Raw genomic sequence first — 22,127 nt, 5'->3', positions numbered from 1 at the left:
AGGTCACCTCGGCTCAGCAGGATGGGGGCCTGCAGCCAGCCCTCTCCCTTAGCCCCCCCTTCCTGTCCGGAGCCCACCTGACCTCCTACCTTGGAGATGCTGGAGCAGGAAGCGGCGGAGCCCACAGTCCGCTGCTCCAACACATGGTGCTGATGGAGCAGAGTCCGGCCCAGAGCCCACTGGTGACAGGTAAATGGGTCGGACCCAGTCAGAATCAGCAGCTGCCCCCCCCCCCGCCCCGCCCCCCGCCCCCCCCCCCAACACACACACACACTGACAGACGTCCATTCAGTAGCTCAGACTAATGAGCTCCTTTCATATGTCAGCTATGGATGTGTGACATGGGAGCATTGTGCTGGTTCCCATCAGCTCATTCACCGACTCAAACATGGCTTCTATTTTCAGCCGAGCGTCAGCGCTGAAAGAGAGGATGACGCATGTGTGTGTGTGTCCACGCGGACGAACACACACACACACCAGGATGTTAGCACACCCACACACACTCAGGACAAGTGGCGCTCAGTGCAGAGAAGAGAAGTTAAACGTTTTTAACCCAGCAGACTCCAGCGCCGCTTCCTTCTCCTCGGCCGAGCCGAGAAAGCGTCTGAGATGTTTCTCAGCTCAAACAGAATGGAGGACTCAGTATGGCAGCACAGATGGTTCCGTTCATGTGGTTCACAAATTCATCTGCTAACTAGTCTAAGGTTCCACAACAGTGAGATGAAACGAGGAGCTCCACTAGCTGATCTAGAACCCTGGGTTTGTGCGCGTTCTCATGCAGGTTCTGCACAGGTTACGAATTCACGTTCTTCACTTCGGATTTTTATTTTGTTGGGGAAAAAAAGATATTTGGAAAAGATGTCACTTTTCTTTTGAAAGACCAAAAGTCATGAAGCTTATTACCACTGCAGCAGGTGGAAATGCACCGATTCTGGTTTTATTAACCAATACCGATTTTTGATGCTCATACGTCTCTGACCAGCCGATACCGATTTATCTCATTCTATTTAACTTAATAATGCTTTGCTTTCATTTATTTATTTTACTGACTTACTTTACGTACTAACTTGTAAGATGGGACTCAGGAAGTTTCAACGTTCACGTGGAAAATCAGTTAATGTTCGTGTGAGTTGGTAGTGGTGAGGTCACAAACTGGGAAAAGCGTAGGATCATTTATTTCTGACTGACTGTTTTCAAAGGCCTCGCCGTAAAAAAATCCTGTTATTTAGGTTTCAGATCGTCCGCTTCCGACCACCTGAAAAACAGTGGAATTAGCTTCTTAGCATTTTTTGTGTCTTTAGGACAAAAGTAACATTAAAGCTGGGGTTCGTAGCGTAAAGTTGATATGTTCCTGCTCACACAGCTGATTCCAACAGCTGACTTAACTCCTTATCGGGTTCTGGAGGAGCTGAACACCACACAGTTCAATCAAATCTGCAGTGTTCAAGCAGGGAATTCAAGCAGGGAATCGTCTCGCTGTGCTAGCACACCCCCGCTAACGCTACAACAAGACAAAACAGTAGTCCGACTTAATGCAAGGTTTAATGCTACACTAATCACTTGGCTCCATCACAGATGCATTCCCCCCCCCCCACCCCCCACCCCGTTAGCTTCTGTGCAGGTTGAGCTAGAATTCATGCTAGATTGGTGTGCTAAGCTGGTTGATTGACAGTTCCCATCGAGCATAGATTGGAACCGGTTCCAACTGTTAGTTATTCCCGGAATCGTTCGAAGTTTTTTATTTTGATTTCTAGTTTCGATTCCTAGAATGCAGACGGAAGAGGAATCCGCGGCCGATCTCTGTAAAAAATAAATGTGATCTGCAAATTGTGATCAACGCTTTTCAGAGCTGATCACACCAGCTGTCTGTGTGCAGCACCGAGTTGCCCCTCCCCCCACCCAGATATAAACAAACACATCTGCCGAACTTTTACTCCGTAACGTAAACTTTACCTCCTGCAGCGTAGAGGAAATGTGTTAAATACGTCAACACGGTGGATTTAATAGAAGCTTTAAAGAACAAACTCTGGACGGTGTGAGGTGAGTTTGTCTCACTGCAGAAATAAAAACACACACGGAGCGTCAGCAGTCAGACACAGCTGCTCACCAACACTCGTGTGTGTGTGTGTGTGTGTGTGTGTGTGTGTGTGTGTGTGTGTGTGTGTGTGTGTGTGTGTGCATGCGTGCGTGCGTGCGTGCGTGCGTGCGTGCGTGCGTGTGTGAGCGTCAGAAGGCTGGACAATAACCTGTAGAACAATTAAAGTCATGCTAGAACGGCTTCTCTGTGGTGGACCACACCAGCTTCTGCCACAATAAATAATTATAATAATAATAATAAATCACACTCAAAGTTGTGAACATTTTAATTTCCTTTCTGAACTATTTCTGTTGAGAGTTTTAATGTTTAAAATCTGTTAGATTGTTACTGACAGCAGCTACATTTAAGTTTCACTTCCTGTTCTGACTGAACGCTGCTGCAGCATGGAGGTGTAGTTCTCAGTCATCCTGGACATGATCATCCTGAGAGTTTTAGCTGAAAACAGCTGCACGTTTCTGGATATGTTGGAGACATTTAGCCTCTCATCCCAGAGGCTTCTTCCTGACTTTGGTTGTGGTCAGAAACAAACACACTGGTTGTGCTGCAAGTCTTTTTCTTTTGTTCTCCAAAACATGTTTTTGTCTAAATGAAGGTGTTGTTATTGTTCATAAAGTTAAAATTCATGTTGGAGTTAAGATTATTTCATCAAGTAGGACCTGTGGTTAGCTGGCTCATGTAAAACATGTCATGTCTTGAAAGAAGCGAAATCGGGAATCGATAGGAACCGGAATCGAAACAAGGAATTGGAATCGGAATCAGAATCGTTCAAAATCAAACTATTCCCAACCCTAGGCCACGCTCTAGACTCGTGTAAATGGTGGTTTTTGTTTTGCTGTAGAGGCTAGGGAAGGGGCTTGGGGGAAGCAATTTTAGAACCCCAAAGCTAGTGCCCCAGTTTTAATGTTTTAACGTTTTGTTCCAAATCTTGGTAGTTCTTATAGTTGTTTGGTTTACTAGGCTGTGTTTACCAGTGCATGCTACATGAGCAGATCATAAAGGTTCTATCAGAGTTAAATAAAGCAGCATTAAAGCACGTTAGTTATGTAACCTGATCTGATGTCTCTCTGCTGCAGGGGTGAGCGGCCTCTCCATGTCACCAGCATCCATGGCCAAGCTGCAGCGGCAGCACCGGCCCCTGGGGAGGACTCAGTCGGCACCGCTGCCCCAGGGCAGCGCGGCCCAGGCCCACGCTCAGGCTCTGGCGCTGCAGCAGCTCGTGGTGCAGCAGCAGCACCAGCAGTTCCTGGAGAAGCACAAGCAGCAGTTCCAGCAGCAGCTCCACCTCAACAAGGTAATGTCCTGATGCTGCTGATCTTCAGCTGGAGGCTGTGGTGTAGATCTGGAGCAGCGATGTGTGTAGGTCTGGTGGTATGTGTAGGTCTGGAGCGGTGGTGTGTGTAGGTCTGGAGCGGTGGTGTGTGTAGATCTGGAGCGGTGGTGTGTGTAGGTCTGGAGCGGTGGTGTGTGTAGGTCTGGAGCGGTGGTGTGTGTAGATCTGGAGCGGTGGTGTGTGTAGGTCTGGAGCGGTGGTGTGTGTAGGTCTGGAGCGGTGGTGTGTGTAGGTCTGGAGCGGTGGTGTGTGTAGGTCTGGAGCAGTGGTGTGTGTTAGTCTGGAGCGGTGGTGTGTGTAGGTCTGGAGCGGTGGTGTGTGTAGGTCTGGAGCAGTGGTGTGTGTTAGTCTGGAGCGGTGGTGTGTGTAGGTCTGGAGCGGTGGTGTGTGTAGGTCTGGAGCAGTGGTGTGTGTAGGTCTGGAGCGGTGGTGTGTGTAGGTCTGGAGCGGTGGTGTGTGTTAGTCTGGAGCGGTGGTGTGTGTTAGTCTGGAGCGGTGGTGTGTGTAGATCTGGAGCAGTGGTGTGTGTAGGTCTGGAGCAGCTGTGTGTGTAGGTCTGGGGCTGTGGTGTGTGTAGGTCTGGTGGTGTGTGTAGGTCTGGAGCGGTGGTGTGTGTAGGTCTGGTGGTGTGTGTAGGTCTGGAGCGGTGGTGTGTGTAGGTCTGGTGGTGTGTGTAGATCTGGAGCAGTGGTGTGTGTAGGTCTGGAGCAGCTGTGTGTGTAGGTCTGGGGCTGTGGTGTGTGTAGGTCTGGTGGTGTGTGTAGGTCTGGAGCGGTGGTGTGTGTAGGTCTGGTGGTGTGTGTAGGTCTGGAGCGGTGGTGTGTGTAGGTCTGGAGCGGTGGTGTATGTTGATCTGGAGCGGTGGTGTGTGTAGGTCTGGAGTGGTGGTGTGTGTAGGTCTGGAGCGGTGGTGTGTGTAGGTCTGGAGCGGTGGTGTGTGTAGATCTGGAGCGGTGGTGTGTGTAGGTCTGGAGCGGTGGTGTGTGTAGATCTGGAGCGGTGGTGTGTGTAGATCTGGAGCGGTGGTGTGTGTAGGTCTGGAGCGGTGGTGTGTGTAGGTCTGGAGCGGTGGTGTGTGTAGATCTGGAGCGGTGGTGTGTGTAGGTCTGCGTAGGCAGCACATCCACCAATCACGCATCTCCGTGGAAGTGTGTAGCCTCTCCACTATTCCTGCTAGTGAGTGGGTGGAGGCGCGTTTGAGCTAACTTACACATTTGCATCCATGTTTCTGAGGCTGTGCAGGCAGCTGAGAGGTAACCGTTTGCTACCATGGCAACAGAGCGGAAGCCCTCGCCTTTTATGGGCAAAGGAGGAAGAAAGCTGCTGTTGCTGTTGATGGCTTTACCTATTCAGGCAGAGGAGGATAGGTGGGTGGATGAAACAAGGGATTTCCTCTCTCTCTCTCTCTCTCTCCCTTTCTCTCTCTCTCTCTCTCACACTCCGTGGGCTTCAGAGCTCCTGAGCAGTAACTTTCTGCTGAAAAACGTTTCCAGCAGCTGACGGCGCATCAGCGACACATTCAGGAGTCGGGAACAAAACAAAAGGAACAAAGTGTTTTATTTTCATCTTTTATTTATTAAAAAATGTAGATTTATCCTCCTGAGACCTGAGCTTTTATCTGTGGAGCATTTATGTATTGTTGTTATTTCATTTCTATGTTTCTGTTTTCATTTTACATTTCTAGCTATTAGAGATATTCAGGATCTCACTTTGGTTTTTAACCGTCACAAGTTCAATAAAAATGATTAAGTTATTAGAAAAGGTTTCTTTAAATCTCTCTAAGAGAAACACCAGGTCAAAGGTCAGCATCATACATTATAATCCAACACGGCGTCTCAGGAAGATGATGTCATCTAGAAGGTGATTAGTTTAACTTTACTGCTTTAAGTAAATAAACAATCATTCAACATGTAAAGAAATAAATACATAGCAGAGCCTTATGACCCAACGTGGTCGTAGCTAACCCAGACGGACCCGAACCGGGTTCTGATGCTCCTGATCCATCCAGGCTACAGGCCAAAAGCTCCTGTCCTCATTCTGGATCAACGTTTGTTGAGACAGAACCTTCTGAACTAATCTAACCTCATTCTGGACTCTTAAACCATAAAAACAGCAAGAAAAACAAAAGAGGAAGGTTTTTCTAAATAAAAGGCTCTAAAAAAGAAGAGACTGTTTGAAAAATCTGAAATTTGCAGGAAAGATGAGTCACACAGAGACTTTGAGATGACTAAAATATCACTGATGAGCAATAGGATAAAGGTAGGAACAAGTAAAGGTTTTTCAAAGTAAAAGTCAGAAAATTTTCTTTTTTAATGATGTTGTGTAAAAAAAACATGAATCAGGTATAAATAAAGAGCACATAACTAAAATGATTCTGATTAACAATAAAAATACATAATAAATGCAAGTTAGAACAAGCAACAGCAGCTAGAAAAACCCAAATAAATCATCCGTTTATGTAGACGAGTTTATTTTTTTATTTTTATTTTTTTTTCATTTAACATGTTTGTTTAGATCTGCTGCAACGGGAATAAAGATGGGAATTCTGGGAAAGTTGAGCAGGATCAGAGCGAGGGGGTGAATGCTCTGGCGTCATTGATGTCCCCTGGCACGATGCCAGCAGACCCAGAGGACTGTAGCTTTGGGAACGCACGCACACACACACACCTGTAGATGGAGCCCACTTGGGACCTGCTGCAAACTCTCCTCTTTCTTGCGAGTTTCTGCGTCATAAACACCCGCGTCCACCAATCAGTGGGGATGAATGAGCGCATGGGGTCGGGGCCCCTGGATGAGTCGCTGGCAGCATGCTGGAATGTCTGAGTGATGTCACACGTGGAGCGAGGCACTCACCCTGTTAGAGGCACGCCGGAGCCATCATGATGAAGCTCGTTAGAGGAGAACAGGAGTTTGGTTTGTGGGATCTGTCACATCCAGCTGGTTCTCATCCTTCTGCAGATGATCGGGAAGCCCAGCGAGTCACCCGTGGGTCGGCAGCACCAGAGCCACCCGGAGGAGACAGAGGAGGAGCTGAGGGAGCACCAGGACGGAGGAGTACTGCCGCTGGGGGTCACCATCAAGCAGGAGCCCCCAGACCCACAGGAGCTGCAGGAGGAGGTGCTGCAGCAGCACCTGGAGAGACAGGTAGAGCAGGAGCTGCTCTTCAGACAGGTAAGATGAGTTAAGCAGCTGAATGATGTGTTTACACTGCCACCTGCTGGTCACTCGCTGCACCCACACTTCCTCCTGCCCTGTTATCATCTTTACTTTTTAAATACTACTGTCAGAGAAGAGTGGATTTGTTCTGATCTGACCAAGGGTTCAGGTGGGTTTTACAGGTTAAGCCTTAAAAAAGGGTTCAGTCCTTCAAAATAAGAGTCTCTACATACACAAATACCTCAACTCATCTGAAGCTGATTAGAGCTGGTTTAGGGTGAAACTCAAAACTGCTTTTATAAGTATCCGATGTTTTCTCCACATTTTGACTTTGATAAAAGTAAAATAATCATTACGAACAGACATGAACTTTCTGTGGTTTTAAGGTGGCAGAAGGAGGTCATAACACACGGAAGGGTCTTTTAAATGTGATCTCTGGGCCGTGTTTCCCAACTGATGAATAATCCTGGTTTCCTCCTTTATTCTCCCCTCTGAGCAGCAGGCTCTCCTACTGGAGCAGCAGCGGATTCACCAGCTCAGAAACTATCAGGCATCGATGGAGGCGGCCGGTTTGTCCGTCTCCTTCCCAGGACACCGTCCCCTGTCCAGGGCCCAGTCGTCTCCAGCTTCAGCGTCCTCGTTTCCTCTCAGCGTCCCTACAGCTGATCCTCCCGTCAAATCGCGCTTCACCACAGGTTTGCATCGTCATCATGTCTCCCTTCTGTTTCTGAAGCATTAGGGACGGAAATGTTTAAAAACCGAACCTTCTTCTTCAGATCTCCTCTCTTAAGTCTCTTTAAGGAAGCTGTTGGTGTCGGTTTTACCTGCATTAACGCAGAAGAGAAGGAGATATTTGTAGTTGGGCCGTTTTACCCCCAGAGCTGCCCGGATCAGAACCACAGACATTTGTTTGTTCTGAGGTTAGAACTCAGGTTGTGGTGAAACTGGGCCGTCTGCTTTCCCACCCAGGTCTGGTGTACGACTCCCTGATGCAGAAGCACCAGTGCATGTGTGGGAACACCAACAGCCACCCGGAGCACGCCGGGCGGATCCAGAGCATCTGGTCTCGGCTGCAGGAGACCGGGCTCAGAGCGCAGTGTGAGGTAGGAGCCGTGGGTGCTGACGGTCTTGCTCTGAGGCCAGATGTGTGAAAGCTGTTGTGTTTGTGTGTTTAGTGCATCCGGGGGAGGAAGGCCACTCTGGAGGAGCTGCAGACTGTCCACTCTGAGGCCCACGTGCTGCTGTATGGAACCAACCCGCTCCGACAGAAACTTGATTGTAAGCCTGGAGCTCAGAGTGAAAACACTTTGCCGCTGATCTCCTCTAACGGACGTTACATCTGATCTGCAGGTTCGGTAACACCCATGTTTGTACGGCTCCCGTGTGGAGGAGTGGGGGTGAGTGACGGCATGAAAGATCCGACGGTTTTATTGTCTAAATGTATTTAACCACTGCAGCAGTTAAACATCTGGGTGTTTCAGGTGGACAGTGACACCATTTGGAATGAGGTCCACTCGTCCAGCGCCGCTCGCCTCGCCGTCGGCTCGGTGGTGGAGCTGGTTTTCAAAGTGGCCACTGGAGAGCTGAAGGTAAAATAATACTCTCATTCTATTCAAAAATGATACTTCAGCCATTTTGATTTGGGTTCCTGTTGGAGGAAAATCACTTAGGGAGGTTTTCTGACCTACGAGCCAAAGCTGTAGTAACTTAGTAACTGATGAGTGGGTTACTAACTGATCAGTAACTGAGTAACGGATGAGTGAGTAACTGAGAAACTAATGAGTAACAGAAATGAGTGTGTAACTGTGTAACTAATGAGTAACAGAAATGAGTAACTGATAAGTAACATCATTGTTAAAGTTTACCAAATGAAACTCAAACTTCTCTGAAGTTTCGTAGACTGGAGCTTCATAAAGATGACACCTGTGCTCAGACTAGCCGTTAGCTCATCAATCCTTTAGCATGTAAATACTGTGTCTTCAAACTGAGGCTATTCAGGAAGCTATCTACATGGTAAATGGCCTTTTTTTTGATACAGCACCTTCTAGAGTCCTGGAACCCCCAAGGTGTGTTACAACACAATCAGTAATTCACACATTCACACACTGGTGGTGATGAGCTACATTGTAGCCACAGCTGCTCTGGGGCGCACTGACAGAGGCGAAGCTGCCAAGCACAGGCGCCACCGGTCCCTCCGACCACCACCAGCAGGCAAGGGGGTTGTGTCTTGCCCAAAGACACAACGACAGACTGAGTGGGGCTCGAACCTGCAACCTTCTGACTATGGGGCGAGCACTTAACTCCTGTGCCACCATCGCCCCGTTTACATGGTAAACTTTCCAGATTAGAACAAAAAGACGACATCAGTAAAATCTTACATCTGTAGCTCAAATGTCTGAATTAGGGCTGTCACGGTGTGAAAATTTAACCTCACGGTTATTGTGACTAAAATTACCACGGTTTTCGGTATTATCGCGTTTTTTTTTTAACGTGCTACATTTTCACACAATTAAATAAACCCTGTATGTCAGGGAATGTTGTCCTCAGTTTGTGTCTAAATTTTGCCTAAAATGTGTTATTTTGTAATTGTGTTGTTTATTTGTTTACATTTTTCCCCTTTAGTCTTTAAAATACCAATATTTGCCCATAACTTCTTATTTTTTGTCTGTTTGATGTCATCATTTAAAAAATATTAGATCAGATGATACTCAGTACTCAAGTAGCCTTCTAATCAGATACTTTTTTACCCTTACCTGAGTAATAAACCCTATATCAGGAAAATATTGTCCGCGGTTTGTGTCCTTCCAGTGAGCTTTGCAGATTTGGGAAAATGTCATAAATTCATAATTACCGGTATTCTCGGAGAGAGACCAACTCTTATCTGCCCCTGGGAGCCCCGTAATGCATAGCGTCATTTCAACATGGCGGTGTCCGCGACACAGTTTATATGCAGGTAGCATCGCTGCGGCTGCTTTATATAGTGACTCGTTGCATTCTCCCTCAACCCAAATTCTCGGATCACGCATTTTAGCTAAAACGCTAACGTTAGCTTGCCTTGCGTTGACTGTAGAGTTGTGGGTGATGGTCACGCAGATGTGTCATGAGATTTGAAGCGTTGCTGCCTTTCACAGACACTTTTTCTGCACGTGCTGCAAACAGGATAGCCGTCTTCTATCAGCTGTCCCTCGGCATTCTTCAAATATCCAAAAGATGCCCATACTTCCCACTTTGTCTTCTTTGAGGGATAAAAAAATGTCCTGAGCCCTTCCGTCTCCTCCTTTGGCCATTATTTCAGCTTTAGCTTCAAGAAAGTTTTGGTCGTAAACAACAAAGCGCGCATGTGCCGCAGGCAACTTCAGCAGATGATACGGTGGCTGGTAAGGGTCACCGTGCCAACACCACAGCCACAGTAATCCACCGAGATAATATATTTTTTTAAAAACAAGACGGTTATTATTATTGTCAACTTTTTTACCGGGGTTTACCGCTACACTGGTTACCGTGACAACCCAAGTCTGAATAAAACCTCATCTTGTCGCTACGACATCGATGAATCTGTTCTCTGAACGTTTAAACATCTTTTATGATTTAGGAGGTTCTAAATCTTCTCTTTCCTGTCCAGAAGCAGCATTCCTGACGTTCCAGCCTCCTAAAGGATGTTTTTAGTGGTTTTATATTTAGAAACAATGGGAGGTGATCAGCTGATGTCTCTCTTGCTTGCCTTTCCAGGATGGTTTTGCCGTGGTCCGCCCTCCTGGACACCATGCAGAGGAAAGCACTCCCATGTAAGGAGACTCTTAATCTGAGCAAACATAAACAGCAGCTTTAGATTGGGCTCATCTGGAGTCGAGATTACATAAACTAGAGTCCTGCCTTCGCTCTGCCAGCTGTCTGCGGTGCTGCCGTGCTTATTTCCCATAATCCTCCTGTCCGAACTACAGAAACATGAAAGGAGAGTGGGATTTTATTTGTGTCTGCTGCTGTTTCAGGGGTTTCTGCTACTTCAACTCGGTGGCCATCGCTGCCAAACTGCTGCAGCAGAGACTCAGCGTCAACAAGATCCTCATCGTGGACTGGGTCTGCTCACATCCAGCCTCCTGACATTATTCCTGAAGCTCCACCCACTGACGAGTTTGTAATGCTGTTTCATCCATCTGCCCTCAGGATGTTCACCATGGCAACGGCACCCAGCAAGCCTTCTACGATGACCCTAATGTCCTCTACATCTCCATTCATCGCTATGACGACGGAAACTTCTTCCCAGGGAGCGGAGCTCCTGATGAGGTTTGTTTTCACTTTTCTTTTAATACCAAATTGTTTTAAACATGCCGCACAAAGTTTTAGGGTTAAATGTAAATTCCAATAACAGTTCTTTCCTTCAGGAGTTTAGTGACTTTCTATCCTCCACTGTGACGCTGTCCATACTGGTGATTGTTGGTGATTTTAACATCCATGTTGATGATGCCTCAGACCACTTTGCCATGACCTTCTCCAGCTTCATGGACTCCTTCAGCTTTACCTAGCATGTTTCTGGCCCCACACACACCAGGGGACACACTCTAGACCGGGGGTCGGCAACCTGCAGCTCTGGAGCCGCATGCGGCTCTCTGCTTGTTAACTTGTCGTCGTCGTCTTCCTCCGCTTATCCGGGTCCGGGTCGGGGGGGCAATATCCCAACTAGGGAGCTCCAGACCGTCCTCTCCCCGGCCTTCTCCACCAGCTCCTCCAGCAAGGCCCCAAGGCGTTCCCGGACCAGATTGGAGATGTAACCTCTCCAAGGTGTCCTGGGTCGACCTGGGGGCTTCCTGCCAGCAGGAGATGCCCGAAACACCTCCCTGGGGAGGCATCCAGGAGGCATCCTGACTAGGTGCCCAAACCACCTCAATTGGCTCCTTTCGATCCGGAGGAGCAGTGGTTCTACTCCGAGTCCCCCCTAAATGTCCGAGCTCCTCACCCTATCTCTAACCCCTTCTTTCCACCGGAGCCGTCAGCAGCACGTTACTGCAGCAGCACGTCTTGCTCGCGTAAGCTGCTGCTTGGCCCTTCCCACGAGACGTGAAGCAGCAGGGGAGCAGCTGTCACCGACAGAGCACGAAGTCACATGAGTGACTTCGTCAGTAAACACAACAACAAGCAGGAGAAAACAACACCATGGCTCCAAAAGGTTTGTGTTTTATGTTCTGTCGGTTTTATAATCGCCAATACAGACCTGAAAAACAAAGGAGACCGCTAGCTAGGTGATAACTTCTCACGGGGCCGCACAGTTAGTAACTTTTTTTTAAAGTAAAGCAGCCGAAAGGCAGTACGTTTCTTTATTCTGAAAATCTCGGGAGCTTCGCTCCGTTTCCGCGTCCGATTTCCTGTCTTTCCTTCCCCAAAAATGTCGAACTTGACCCGTTTCAGAGGCGTCGCGCGTAGAAAATAGAACCGGCGCGTAAGGGCCGCGGCATGCTGCTCCTGAGACGCGGCCGACTCGCGCTGCTGACGGCTCTGGTGGAAAAGGTTCTGTTGACCACAGCAATTCCTATCAGCAGCTATGACGTGCTGCTGCAGTAACGTGCTGCTGACGGCTCCGGTGGAAAGAAGGGGTAAGGCTGAGCCCAGTCACCCTACGGAGGAAACTCATTTCGGCCGCTTGTATCCGCAAACTATTTCTTTCGGTCATTACCCAAAGCTCATGACCATAGGTGAGGATTGGGACGTAGATCGACCGGTAAATCGAGAGCCTGGCTTTCTGGCTCAGCTCCCTCTTCACCACGACAGATCGGCTCAGCGTCCGCATCACTGCAGATGTTGAACCAATCCGCCCGTCGATCTCCCGATCCCTCCTACCCTCACTCGTGAACAAGACCCCGAGATACTTAAACTCCTCCACTTGAGGTAGGACCTCTCTCCCGACCCGGAGTTGGCAAGCCACCCTTTTCTGGTCGAGAACCATGGTCTCAGATTTGGAGGTGCTGATCCTCATCCCAGCCGCTTCACACTCGGCCGCGAACCTATCCAGCAAGAGCTGAAGGTCAGAGCTGGATGAAGCTAGGAGGACCACATCATCCGCAAAAAGCAGAGACGAGATTCTCCTGCCACCAAACTCGACACACTCCACACCACAGCTGCACCTAGAAATTCTGTCCATAAAGGTAATGAAAAGAACCCGTGACAAAGGGCAGCCCTGGCGGAGTCCAACCCTCACTGGGAACAGGTCCGACTTACTGCCGGCTATGCGGACCAAACTCACGCTCCTCTGGTAAAGGGACTGACTGGCCCTTAACAGAAAGCCACCCACCCCATACTCCTGGAGCGTCCCCCACAGGGTGCCCCTGGGGACACGGTCATAAGCCTTCTTCAAATCCACAAAACACATGTGGATTGGTTGGGCAAACTCACATGCCCCCTCCATCACCCTTGCAAGGGTATAGAGCTGGTCCACAGTTCCACGGCCAGGACGAAAACCACATTGCTCCTCCTCTATCTGAGATTCAACTATTGATCGGACCCTCCTCTCCAGTACCTTGGAACAGACTTTTCCAGGGAGGCTGAGGAGTGTGATCCCCCTAAAGTTGGAACACACTCTCAGGTCACCCTTCTAAAAGATGAGGACCACCACCCCAGTCTGCCACTCCACAGGAACTGCCCCCAATGACCACGCAATGTTGCAGAGACATGTCAACCACGACAGCCCTACACCATTCATAGCCTTGAGATACCCAGGACGAACCTCATCCGCCCCCGGGGCTCCGCCGCTGTGTAGTTGTTTGACTACCTCAGCAACTTCTGCCCCCGAGATTGGACAGTCCATCCCCAGGTCTCCCGGCTCTGCTTCCTCCTTGGAATGCGCGTAGGTGGGATTGAGGAGCTCCTCAAAGTATTCCTTCCATCGTCCGACAATAGCCCCAGATGACGTCAGCAGCTCCCCATCCCCACTGTAAACAGTGTGAGCGAGTTGCTGCCTTCCTTTCCTGAGGCGCCGGACAGTTTGCCAGAACCTCTTTGCTTGTAAACTAATTAATGAATATTTAATTACAATGTATTTCATTTTACTGCATTCATTTTTATCTGTAGCCAATTCTAAATTTAAAGATTGTCTGCGTAAACCTGAACAAGTCACCTGTTTGTACATAATCACATGTCTCTATAGTCCCTTTCTGAGCTGAAGGGGGTATGAGATTATGGACTGTTCCTCAGACAGGCTCATGGATGCGTCGCAGTGTTGGAGACAGGAACAAGCGCTATCAGCAATTTTGCCGCGCAGAGCCGTGCGAACCTCGCGGACGTGTCAAGCATAAACCAAGCTTAAGTCAGGAATCTTGGTGTGACGTTTGACCCAGCTCTCACCCTGGATTCTCATGTCAGTTCTCTTGTTCGCTCTTCCTTCTTCCATCTCAGAAACATTGCTAAGCTGAGTCCCATTCTGTCCCGCTCTGAACTTGAGACAGTTCTCCACACCTTCATCTCCTCACTCTTAGACTACTGTAACTCTCTTTTCACGTGTCTGTACCATACCATTTTATTTATACCACACATTTAAAATGCAGCATGAGAGCTGAACACAGCACCTTACGGTTGGAAAACAAGCAGAAGAAAACATTTCAATAAAAAAAGATAAAATCAAACAATAACATTCAGGAACAGACAATTTAAAAACAATTCAATAAGATAAGATAAATAAACTATAAAAATAATAAAAACAGTAGGTCAAAACCAGTAAATCCAAGCATAAAAGAAATCATTGTCCAAAAGCCAAATCATAAAAGTGAGTCTTCAGACTCGAAAACCGAGACTGTTGGAGACTCGTATGGTGAGAGGGAGTGCATTCCAAAGGTGAGGAGCAACGTACACAAAAGCTCGCTCCCCTCTCGCCTCATAGATCATTTTTGGGGTGCGGTCAGCTGATCTTAGGGAACGCACCGGCACATTTAGCGTCTTGTGGACAAATGGTAAGATCTTAAGACAAACCCTAAAAGTCACAGGCAGTCAGTGTAAATGTGCCAAAACTGGGGTAATGTGAAAGTGTCTGTGTTGGTTAGAAAGCGAGCTGCAGCATTTAGCACAGTCTGAGCAGAACCTCCCTGAACCGTCTACAGGTGGTTCAGAATGCCTGTGCTCGGCTTCTGACCAAGTCCTCCAAACACACCCACATCACCCCGCTTCTCCTCCAGCTTCACTGGCTGCCAGTCAACTTCAGGGTTCATTTCAAGATCCTGGTTCTGGTCTACAGGGCCTTACATGGACAAGCACCATCTTACATTGGTGATCTTCTTAGTCCCTACACCGTCAGCAGGTCCCTGAGGTCCAGTGACCAAAGCCTACTGGTTGTGCTGCACCAGGCTAAAGGTCAAAGGTGACAGATCATCTGCTGCTGTGGCCCCCAGACTCTGATTTACCTCTTTTTTATTCATTTTCTCTCCCTTTGCTTACATTTCGTAATTACAATTCTTTATTTTTCTATTATTATTATTATTATTTTCCTTCTTCTAATTTTACCCATATTTTTCATTCATTTTTTTGAAGATTTTTTGTATTTTATTCTTTCTTTCTTTCGTTTTTCTTTTTTCTTTCTTTCTTCTTTAGTCTTTCTTTTTTCTTCTCTTTTACTTGTTTTTTTCTTTCTTTCTTTCTTTCTTTCTTATTGTTTTACTGTTATTGTTGTATTTGTGTTTTTCTATAAATTGTGTTTTTCTCTATCATCAGTGTTTTGATCCATCTCAAACACAACATGTGTTCCACAACGATCTTTTATAAGATCGTTTTTTAAGATTAAGTTTAAAAAATTAATAAAAAATATCTTAAAGATGGGAAAAGTAAAAAATAGAATCAAAACAATGTTTATTTCTGTTTTTGCATCCGGTTTTTAATTTTCCATCTAGAAAACCAGGATTAAAATTCTGATTTTTGAGTTTGACCTGAGTAAAGACAGAGAAAGCCGAGTTCATGCTGAACATTAGTCGTTTTCGATCGTCAGGCAGTTTTAGAAGTATCAATGTCTCCTCTTGTATCTGATCAAAGATTCATCACTAGGATGGGTTCACATGTTTTTTAAACAAAGTTTGAGACACCTGCCGGGATTGTCTTCACTATTTTGAGAAGAACTTTGTGGACTTTTAGAAAAGGTTCATTCAGGCGACAGGAGAGCGAGGCTCTGTGACTCGTGAGGTTGGGAACCTTCGTAAACGCTGTTTGCAGTTTGTGGATGCTAGCTGAGGAGCCTGAAGGACAACAGACTTGAGTAGTTTTGGTTTTTGTCCCTGCAGGTGGGCAGCAGTCCTGGAGTGGGGTTTAACGTTAACGTGGCCTTCACTGGAGGCCTTGACCCCCCCATGGGAGATGCAGAGTACCTGGCTGCCTTCAGGTAAAACTGCTGTTTTTTGTTTTATTCATATTTGGCTTTTAGTCATAAATTATTTCATTTATTTTTTGACGTTTTGCTTCAGAATGAACTAATAACGCCAGTTGACCCAAACTGTTTCCTGATCCGTTCCGTTTGTTTTTTCGTTCCCGTTGACGCCTGATAACCCCCACCCCGGTCAGGTGTGTGGTGATGCCGATAGCCAACGAGTTTGCTCCGGACATCGTTCTGGTGTCCTCAGGCTTCGACGCCGTGGAGGGACACCCTCCACCTCTGGGTGGATACACTCTGACGTCCAAATGTGAGCAGCAGATAATCTGAGGCTTTTCTTATCTCTAACACCAGCTGACATGACAAACCACGGCTGCGATCACCTGCAGTCGGACGGGGAAAAAGATCTCACTTTAGATTTTAATGGTTAATAAACGGTTGTCGGGGCCGTCTCCTCAGGTTTTGGCTATCTGACCAGGCAGTTGATGACCCTCGCCGGGGGTCGTGTGGTCCTGGCGCTGGAGGGAGGACACGACCTCACCGCTATCTGTGACGCCTCTGAGGCCTGCGTAGCCGCCCTGCTCGGCCAGGAGGTGAGGAGGTCACGCTCCAACTCGCAACCAGTAGATTCATTTTGGGATTGGACTGGGATTATTGTTCCTTCCCAATCTGACCCCTTGTGGAAATAATGAAGTACAGAAGCCCATTCTGTGTGTGTTTCTCATCTCATGCAGCTTGATCCGCTGCCGAAGGCCGTCCTCGAACAGAGGCCCAACCCCAACGCCGTCCGCTCTCTGGAGAAAGTCATCGAGATTCACAGTGAGTTCCCAAAAATAGACGAGCAGAAAGGGACGCAGATGTTCCTCAAATTCCAGAGCAGCTTAGATACCTGAAGCTGAGTCAGACTCAGAACCATCAAACTGATAACTCCCCTGAAAATATAAAAACATGAAAGTCCTACGTAATCTATGACTCATTTCCTCCTTTGTTTCTCCTGCTGCTCCACCCCACCCCCAGGTAAATACTGGCGTTCGGTGCATCGCTACTCTACACGGCTGGGATTGTCCCTGCTGGAGGCCAAACGAGGAGACTCGGAGGAGGCCGAGGCTGTCAGCGCCATGGCGTCTCTGTCAGTGGCCAACACCAACACCATGGATCACAGGTAACCAATCCAACCGGAACAAACAAAACAAATGTTTATCTGTGATAAACGGTGCAGAAGCAGAGCTGTGGAAATGGATACGTACAGAATATTTACTCTCATCATTTGTTTCCTTTTACCAATGAAATTTTCAAGCTTATACATCAGTGCTCAATTTGATCACTAGAGAAGACGCGTACCCTCGAAGTCCTGCAGGTCCAACTGAAAATGGATACAACAGAGACAGAATGTAAAGAAGAGCAAATGAGGGAGCTGCAGGTCTTAAGGGATGAAGAACAAAGTCATTCTATATTCAGCATTGTTATGAAAACAACCTTTGTCATCCACTGCCTCCTTTAATTCCAGCGCTGTTTGGCTAGCAGCTCAGAGTATGTTGTGTATGATATCCCTCTGTGAGGGTTCCAGGAAGTAGGCCATGCTAAACTTTATAGCACGCTCACCAAGAGGTGTGGAGTTTGTGAATTTGAACTTAAGGGTCTTAATTTTTTCGGCCCTTCCTTAAGTTGTCTCACATTCCGATTTTCTGTTCAAAATTTTTCTGACTTGTAGGAAGAAACTGAGACACCTAGCAAGGGTTTTCACGGCTAGCATAAAGTTTCATTTAGCTAACAACGGCGCAGAGATTATTGCCAGCTTATGTCCAACCCCCCACCCCTCAATGTGAGAGACTAGAAGCTCATAAAGATCAGGGAATCATCTGCATAGAATCACAAATATGGGTGTTTAGGATGAAACCTTTGGCTCCTAACGTTTGTGTTTACTTTTTCCCATCAGGCCCGAGGAGGAGGAGCCCATGGAGGAGGAGGCTCCGCTGTAACGGAGGCCGGCGTGAGGGCATCACAGCGTTACCATTGACCTCTCCGGAGAAGATCCTCGACTGACCCCTTCATTTAGTCCCCCTAACCCCACTCACCACGTCAGTCACCTTGATTGGCGACCCCTCGTCCCAAAACGAGGGAGAGGGGGGTGGGCTCAGCCTCAGAGTAGGGAGCCAATCAGAAGACAGAAGACTGAAATGGGGAAAAAAAAAACTAAATTAACGGCGTCGCTTGGCAGCACTCGCTCAGAGACTCTTTTTTTCTGTCAGTCTCCACACCCCCCCACGTTAGCCCACGGCGGCTAACCGAGTGATCACTGCAGCAGGCGAGTGTGTTTGGAGCGGGGGGAAGGGCGAGATCAGAAAGGCGTGGAAACATACGGTGCTTTACGCAGCTGCCCTCTGACCTGGTTCAGTCAGGACACCAGGGACAGCAGACGTCCCCAGCTGTCTGGACGCAGCTTGGGGTTTTCTTTTCTTACCTTGTTTCCCAACAAAATGGGACACGGCGGCGGCGTTTTACCTAGCCGCGTTCACTGTGGATTCCTGTTTCTCCCGACATTTGAGGAGGCTTTTTAAACAAAGATTTCGACTGTCACCTCTGCTGAAGGTTGACAAGTGAGAGGAGTGCCTTGGTGAGGGTCCGCCTGATTTCAGGATTGTTCAGGAAAAGGTTGCCTTAAAGTTTAAAGAATCGCTGAGAATTCATTTGGAAGACGGGAGGAAGACGCAGAACTTGAAACGCTAACAATCTTACAGCATGTTTACTTGGAACGTGACACAGACAGCATTTATGTCGCTCACAGCCTCTCTTGAAGAGTTACTTTACTTTTGAATGGATCTATTTTTCTGTAAAAAAATAACAAAAGAGAGAGAAAGAAAAGGTAGTTGCCAGCTTCTGTAGAGAAACTAAAAGGTGCAAACAGAAAATCAATTTGATCGCAAACTCTCAAAAGCCTTTGATGTAGCTTCCCTTTAACCGAAGTCATGGCTTTGCCTAAACAAAGTATGCATCTGAGCCGAGAACGCAATTGTACCGCTAGATTCATGAATGTGATCCAAAAGAGAAAAGCCAAGCAAGAAAAGCCAAAGCATGAGTTTGCATTTATACGGTTTCATTCCTCCTAGCTGGCAGATATTTCTCGTATTGGCCCTTTAAACATGAAGACTCCCAGTACACTGGTTCAATGTTTACCGATTTAAACCGATCAGCTGATCGTTTCTTTACTCGTACCGATGGGCTGTTGGCAACTACCTTAGTGTGAGCTGGACATTAGCCGTGTATAGTGAATATATTTTGACAGTAATCGAGTATTGTCGGTTTGTATCTTCATGTTTGATTTCCACATCAAGTTGTTGATATCGTGTCCATTTTTTTTATTGTTGTTGTTGATGTATAAGATTATTTTTTTAACTTTTTGTTCCCATTCATAGATTTTGTTCTGTGTTTTTATCCATTTTCTGGATAGTTCTAGGGCTGCCGTTCACACACTCCGTCGTTCCTTCTTGTATTTATCAAAAACAAGAAGCAACGCCTTTTGTTCTTTCTTTCTTTCTGTGGCTCCCTAAGCCTTTCAGCATTTTCATCTTGTATTTATACCACGTATTGTTTATAGGAGATTTCTATATGGAACCTTTATAAATGTACTCTTACCTAATGACAGCTATGATATTGTGAGCAAAAACAACCCACCACCCGGTCTGGTCGTACTCCATCGAAGAAGAGCGGTGTATTAAAGGCGACCGCACTGTTTCGGAACCATTGCATGGCACCGCGGTCGACATTACACATCTCATCACTCTGTTGCCTAATCGACACATTCTCCTCCCGTGCATGGGGTGACGCGCACTTACCTTTTGACTGTGACGACATCCATAAAGAGGTTTTATGTAGCTGGCTGGGTTTTATTTGATGGACAAAGACAGAGAAGGAGACGTGGATGTCGCAGGGATTGTCGAACCCGTTTCAGCCACATCGGTCCGCCTCATTCACGTTTCCTTCTCCATTTTCTTTGGGTTGACTTTTAATTTAACATCATGTTTAAGTTGATGTCATTTTATAAACTTGTAGGATTTATGTTGATGTTTTAACAAAACATTCCACTTGTTTGATTTGGCTTTTTAAAAAAGTGACTTTTTTGTAAAGCAAAAAACGACTTTTTGCTGTCTGCTCGCGCCAACTTTAACTCTTTGCATGGTTTGTGAGTCAGCATGCCTGCTTGTCTTTGTAAAAGAAAAAAATTCCAATGTATTTGCACAAGAGAAGAACACTGGAGGGACTCGAATAAAACCTCCCAAGCGCACTAGCTGGGGAAGGCTTTTCTTCCTCTCTGCTAGGTTAAGAGACTTGTTCAAATGACTCTACGGAGAAGCATTTGATATTTTGAAAAATCCAATTTTAACTCGATTCAGCACTTATGGACTGTGTTTTGAAAGAGACGTGCTCTGCCAAACCTCAGCTACAATCACATCTGTAAAAAAAAAAAAAAAAAAAAGACTCCCAAAGAATGCTTAAAAATTTTCCAGCTACGACAGATCGGATCGTTTGAGAAGCAGCTTGGAGGTTGAAAGGGCATTGTCGTTTGATTGTCACATCCACCTCGGCCAGTTCTCTACGGATAAATATATAACCACTGTGGCTCAAGAGCAAATCTTGGTTTACATGTAAATGGATTAAAAAGTTATTTTTTGTTGTTTGTCTCTAATGATAAGAAATGTTCTTTCTTTGGGACCTACGCTTTGGACATTTCATCTCTGACACCATCTATAGAATATATTTCTGAAAATTAAAAACATGCTTGTCTTGTGTCTGCTTTTTTCCCTTCAGAGTTGAAAAGGGTAAGGATTGAGAAAGTCTCGTTGTGCATCAATAAGTCAATTCAAAAGATACGCTCCAAGTCAACAGGATGCCAAGGCTCCTATAGACCCCAAGAACGTTCCTCTCAAAGTCCAAGTTAGCGCGAGACAGTCTGAAACCATCAATAGTGCTGAATCTACAGGAATGTCTGACCAGGCATGATCCGCATTTTCGGGAAGATTTTTGTGGCATATAAAGAAAAAAAAAACTAGCAGCTCTGCACATGACAGCAATGATGTTGGAGACTTTAGATGGTCTCAGATGACTTTACTCAAAGTGGGAAATCTAATTACAACACCCAGAACCACAAGCGTGACAGGAAGGCCCAATCACTCTTATCGCGTGACTTTCCTCTAGGAATGAATTTTTAAATCGAAGGCTGTAATGACAATTATATCTTATTAAATGTAACCAGCATCAGAAATGGAAGATTTAAACTTGTTTCAACTTTCCTTAAGTTGTATTAAAGTCCTTCCAGTGGTTAAGTTATTTAGCTAACAGACAGATTGGTGGTGACTCCTGGAAATAACGAATATTTTGAATGATTAGTGAATAATTGGGTAGTGGGGGTAACTTCACTACCATGACACCAAATCGTAGCTTGATATCTTTACATTTTTATTTGCTGTAAGCTATAGCTTCAGCAGCTGGGTTGAATGGGGTCAATTCCAAAAATGTAAGCTAATATCTCCACATAATCCATTAACTCCTAGGCTAAGTGATGTAAATGACTCTTTGCTATAGCAAATTTTAATTCAATATCTTCAAATGTGACTGAGTAATGGGCATTCTGTTGTTTGCTGTAGCGGCCATCTTGAATGATGTATTATCCTCTCTGGATACCAAACTTAATAAATGCACGCACACACCGAGTACTAAGTTTGGTATCCAGAGAGGATAATACAAATGAGACCAGTCTCAGGGTTACATTTATTTTTTAGCCTTTCCTGTCCTGGCAGTAGCACCATGACAGGATGGTTGATCCCGGTGCCATAGCATCCCAATTTACCCCACAGTGGGAGGGTTTGTGGCACGTTACACCCATTAGCTTAGCACCGGAGTGGACAGGCAGGGAGAAAAGGGACAACAAGTCCAGGTTTACGAGGTCGTCAGAAAAAACATTCTACAAGAAAATTGGGTTCAGGCAAAGTTTTAAACTAAAGTCTGACATGATCTATGAACCCTTGGGTTTGTGATAGTAAGCTAATAGCATTTAGAGTTTTAATACAATACTTGTAAAAACGACAAATTGATAAAGTCTTGGTTCTTTGGTGGCTTAAAGAGCAGGTCACCCTCAAATCAACTTTTTTTTGTTGATAAACTATATAGATGAGTGTAATTGCTCTGTAGACACGTTCAGTCAATAATTTGGC

General features: G+C 46.3%; 1 protein-coding gene across 1 annotated transcript in view; it reads left to right on the top strand.

Annotated features, from left to right (window-relative positions):
• LOC107380874 (histone deacetylase 4) overlaps nt 1-20,703 on the top strand; it is a 70,926-nt gene extending 50,223 nt beyond the window's left edge. Inside the window, exons 9-25 of the mRNA XM_015952259.3 lie at nt 3-189; nt 3,172-3,389; nt 6,387-6,599; nt 7,084-7,279; nt 7,554-7,687; nt 7,760-7,862; nt 7,935-7,981; nt 8,066-8,173; nt 10,314-10,369; nt 10,574-10,661; nt 10,749-10,868; nt 15,833-15,930; nt 16,110-16,228; nt 16,378-16,511; nt 16,653-16,737; nt 16,936-17,080; nt 17,855-20,703. Of these exons, the coding sequence (XP_015807745.1) occupies nt 3-189; nt 3,172-3,389; nt 6,387-6,599; nt 7,084-7,279; nt 7,554-7,687; nt 7,760-7,862; nt 7,935-7,981; nt 8,066-8,173; nt 10,314-10,369; nt 10,574-10,661; nt 10,749-10,868; nt 15,833-15,930; nt 16,110-16,228; nt 16,378-16,511; nt 16,653-16,737; nt 16,936-17,080; nt 17,855-17,897 (2,094 nt within the window). The 3' untranslated portion in view covers nt 17,898-20,703. The remainder of the gene's footprint in view (nt 1-2; nt 190-3,171; nt 3,390-6,386; nt 6,600-7,083; nt 7,280-7,553; nt 7,688-7,759; nt 7,863-7,934; nt 7,982-8,065; nt 8,174-10,313; nt 10,370-10,573; nt 10,662-10,748; nt 10,869-15,832; nt 15,931-16,109; nt 16,229-16,377; nt 16,512-16,652; nt 16,738-16,935; nt 17,081-17,854) is intronic.
• Nucleotides 20,704-22,127: the final 1,424 nt, after the last annotated feature.

Source organism: Nothobranchius furzeri, chromosome 14, assembly GCF_043380555.1.
Source record: "Nothobranchius furzeri strain GRZ-AD chromosome 14, NfurGRZ-RIMD1, whole genome shotgun sequence".
In the NCBI taxonomy this organism is placed as follows: Eukaryota; Metazoa; Chordata; class Actinopteri; order Cyprinodontiformes; family Nothobranchiidae; genus Nothobranchius; species Nothobranchius furzeri.
Note: the sequence above shows the minus strand (reverse complement) of the source record. Positions and strands in the feature narration are given on the sequence as shown.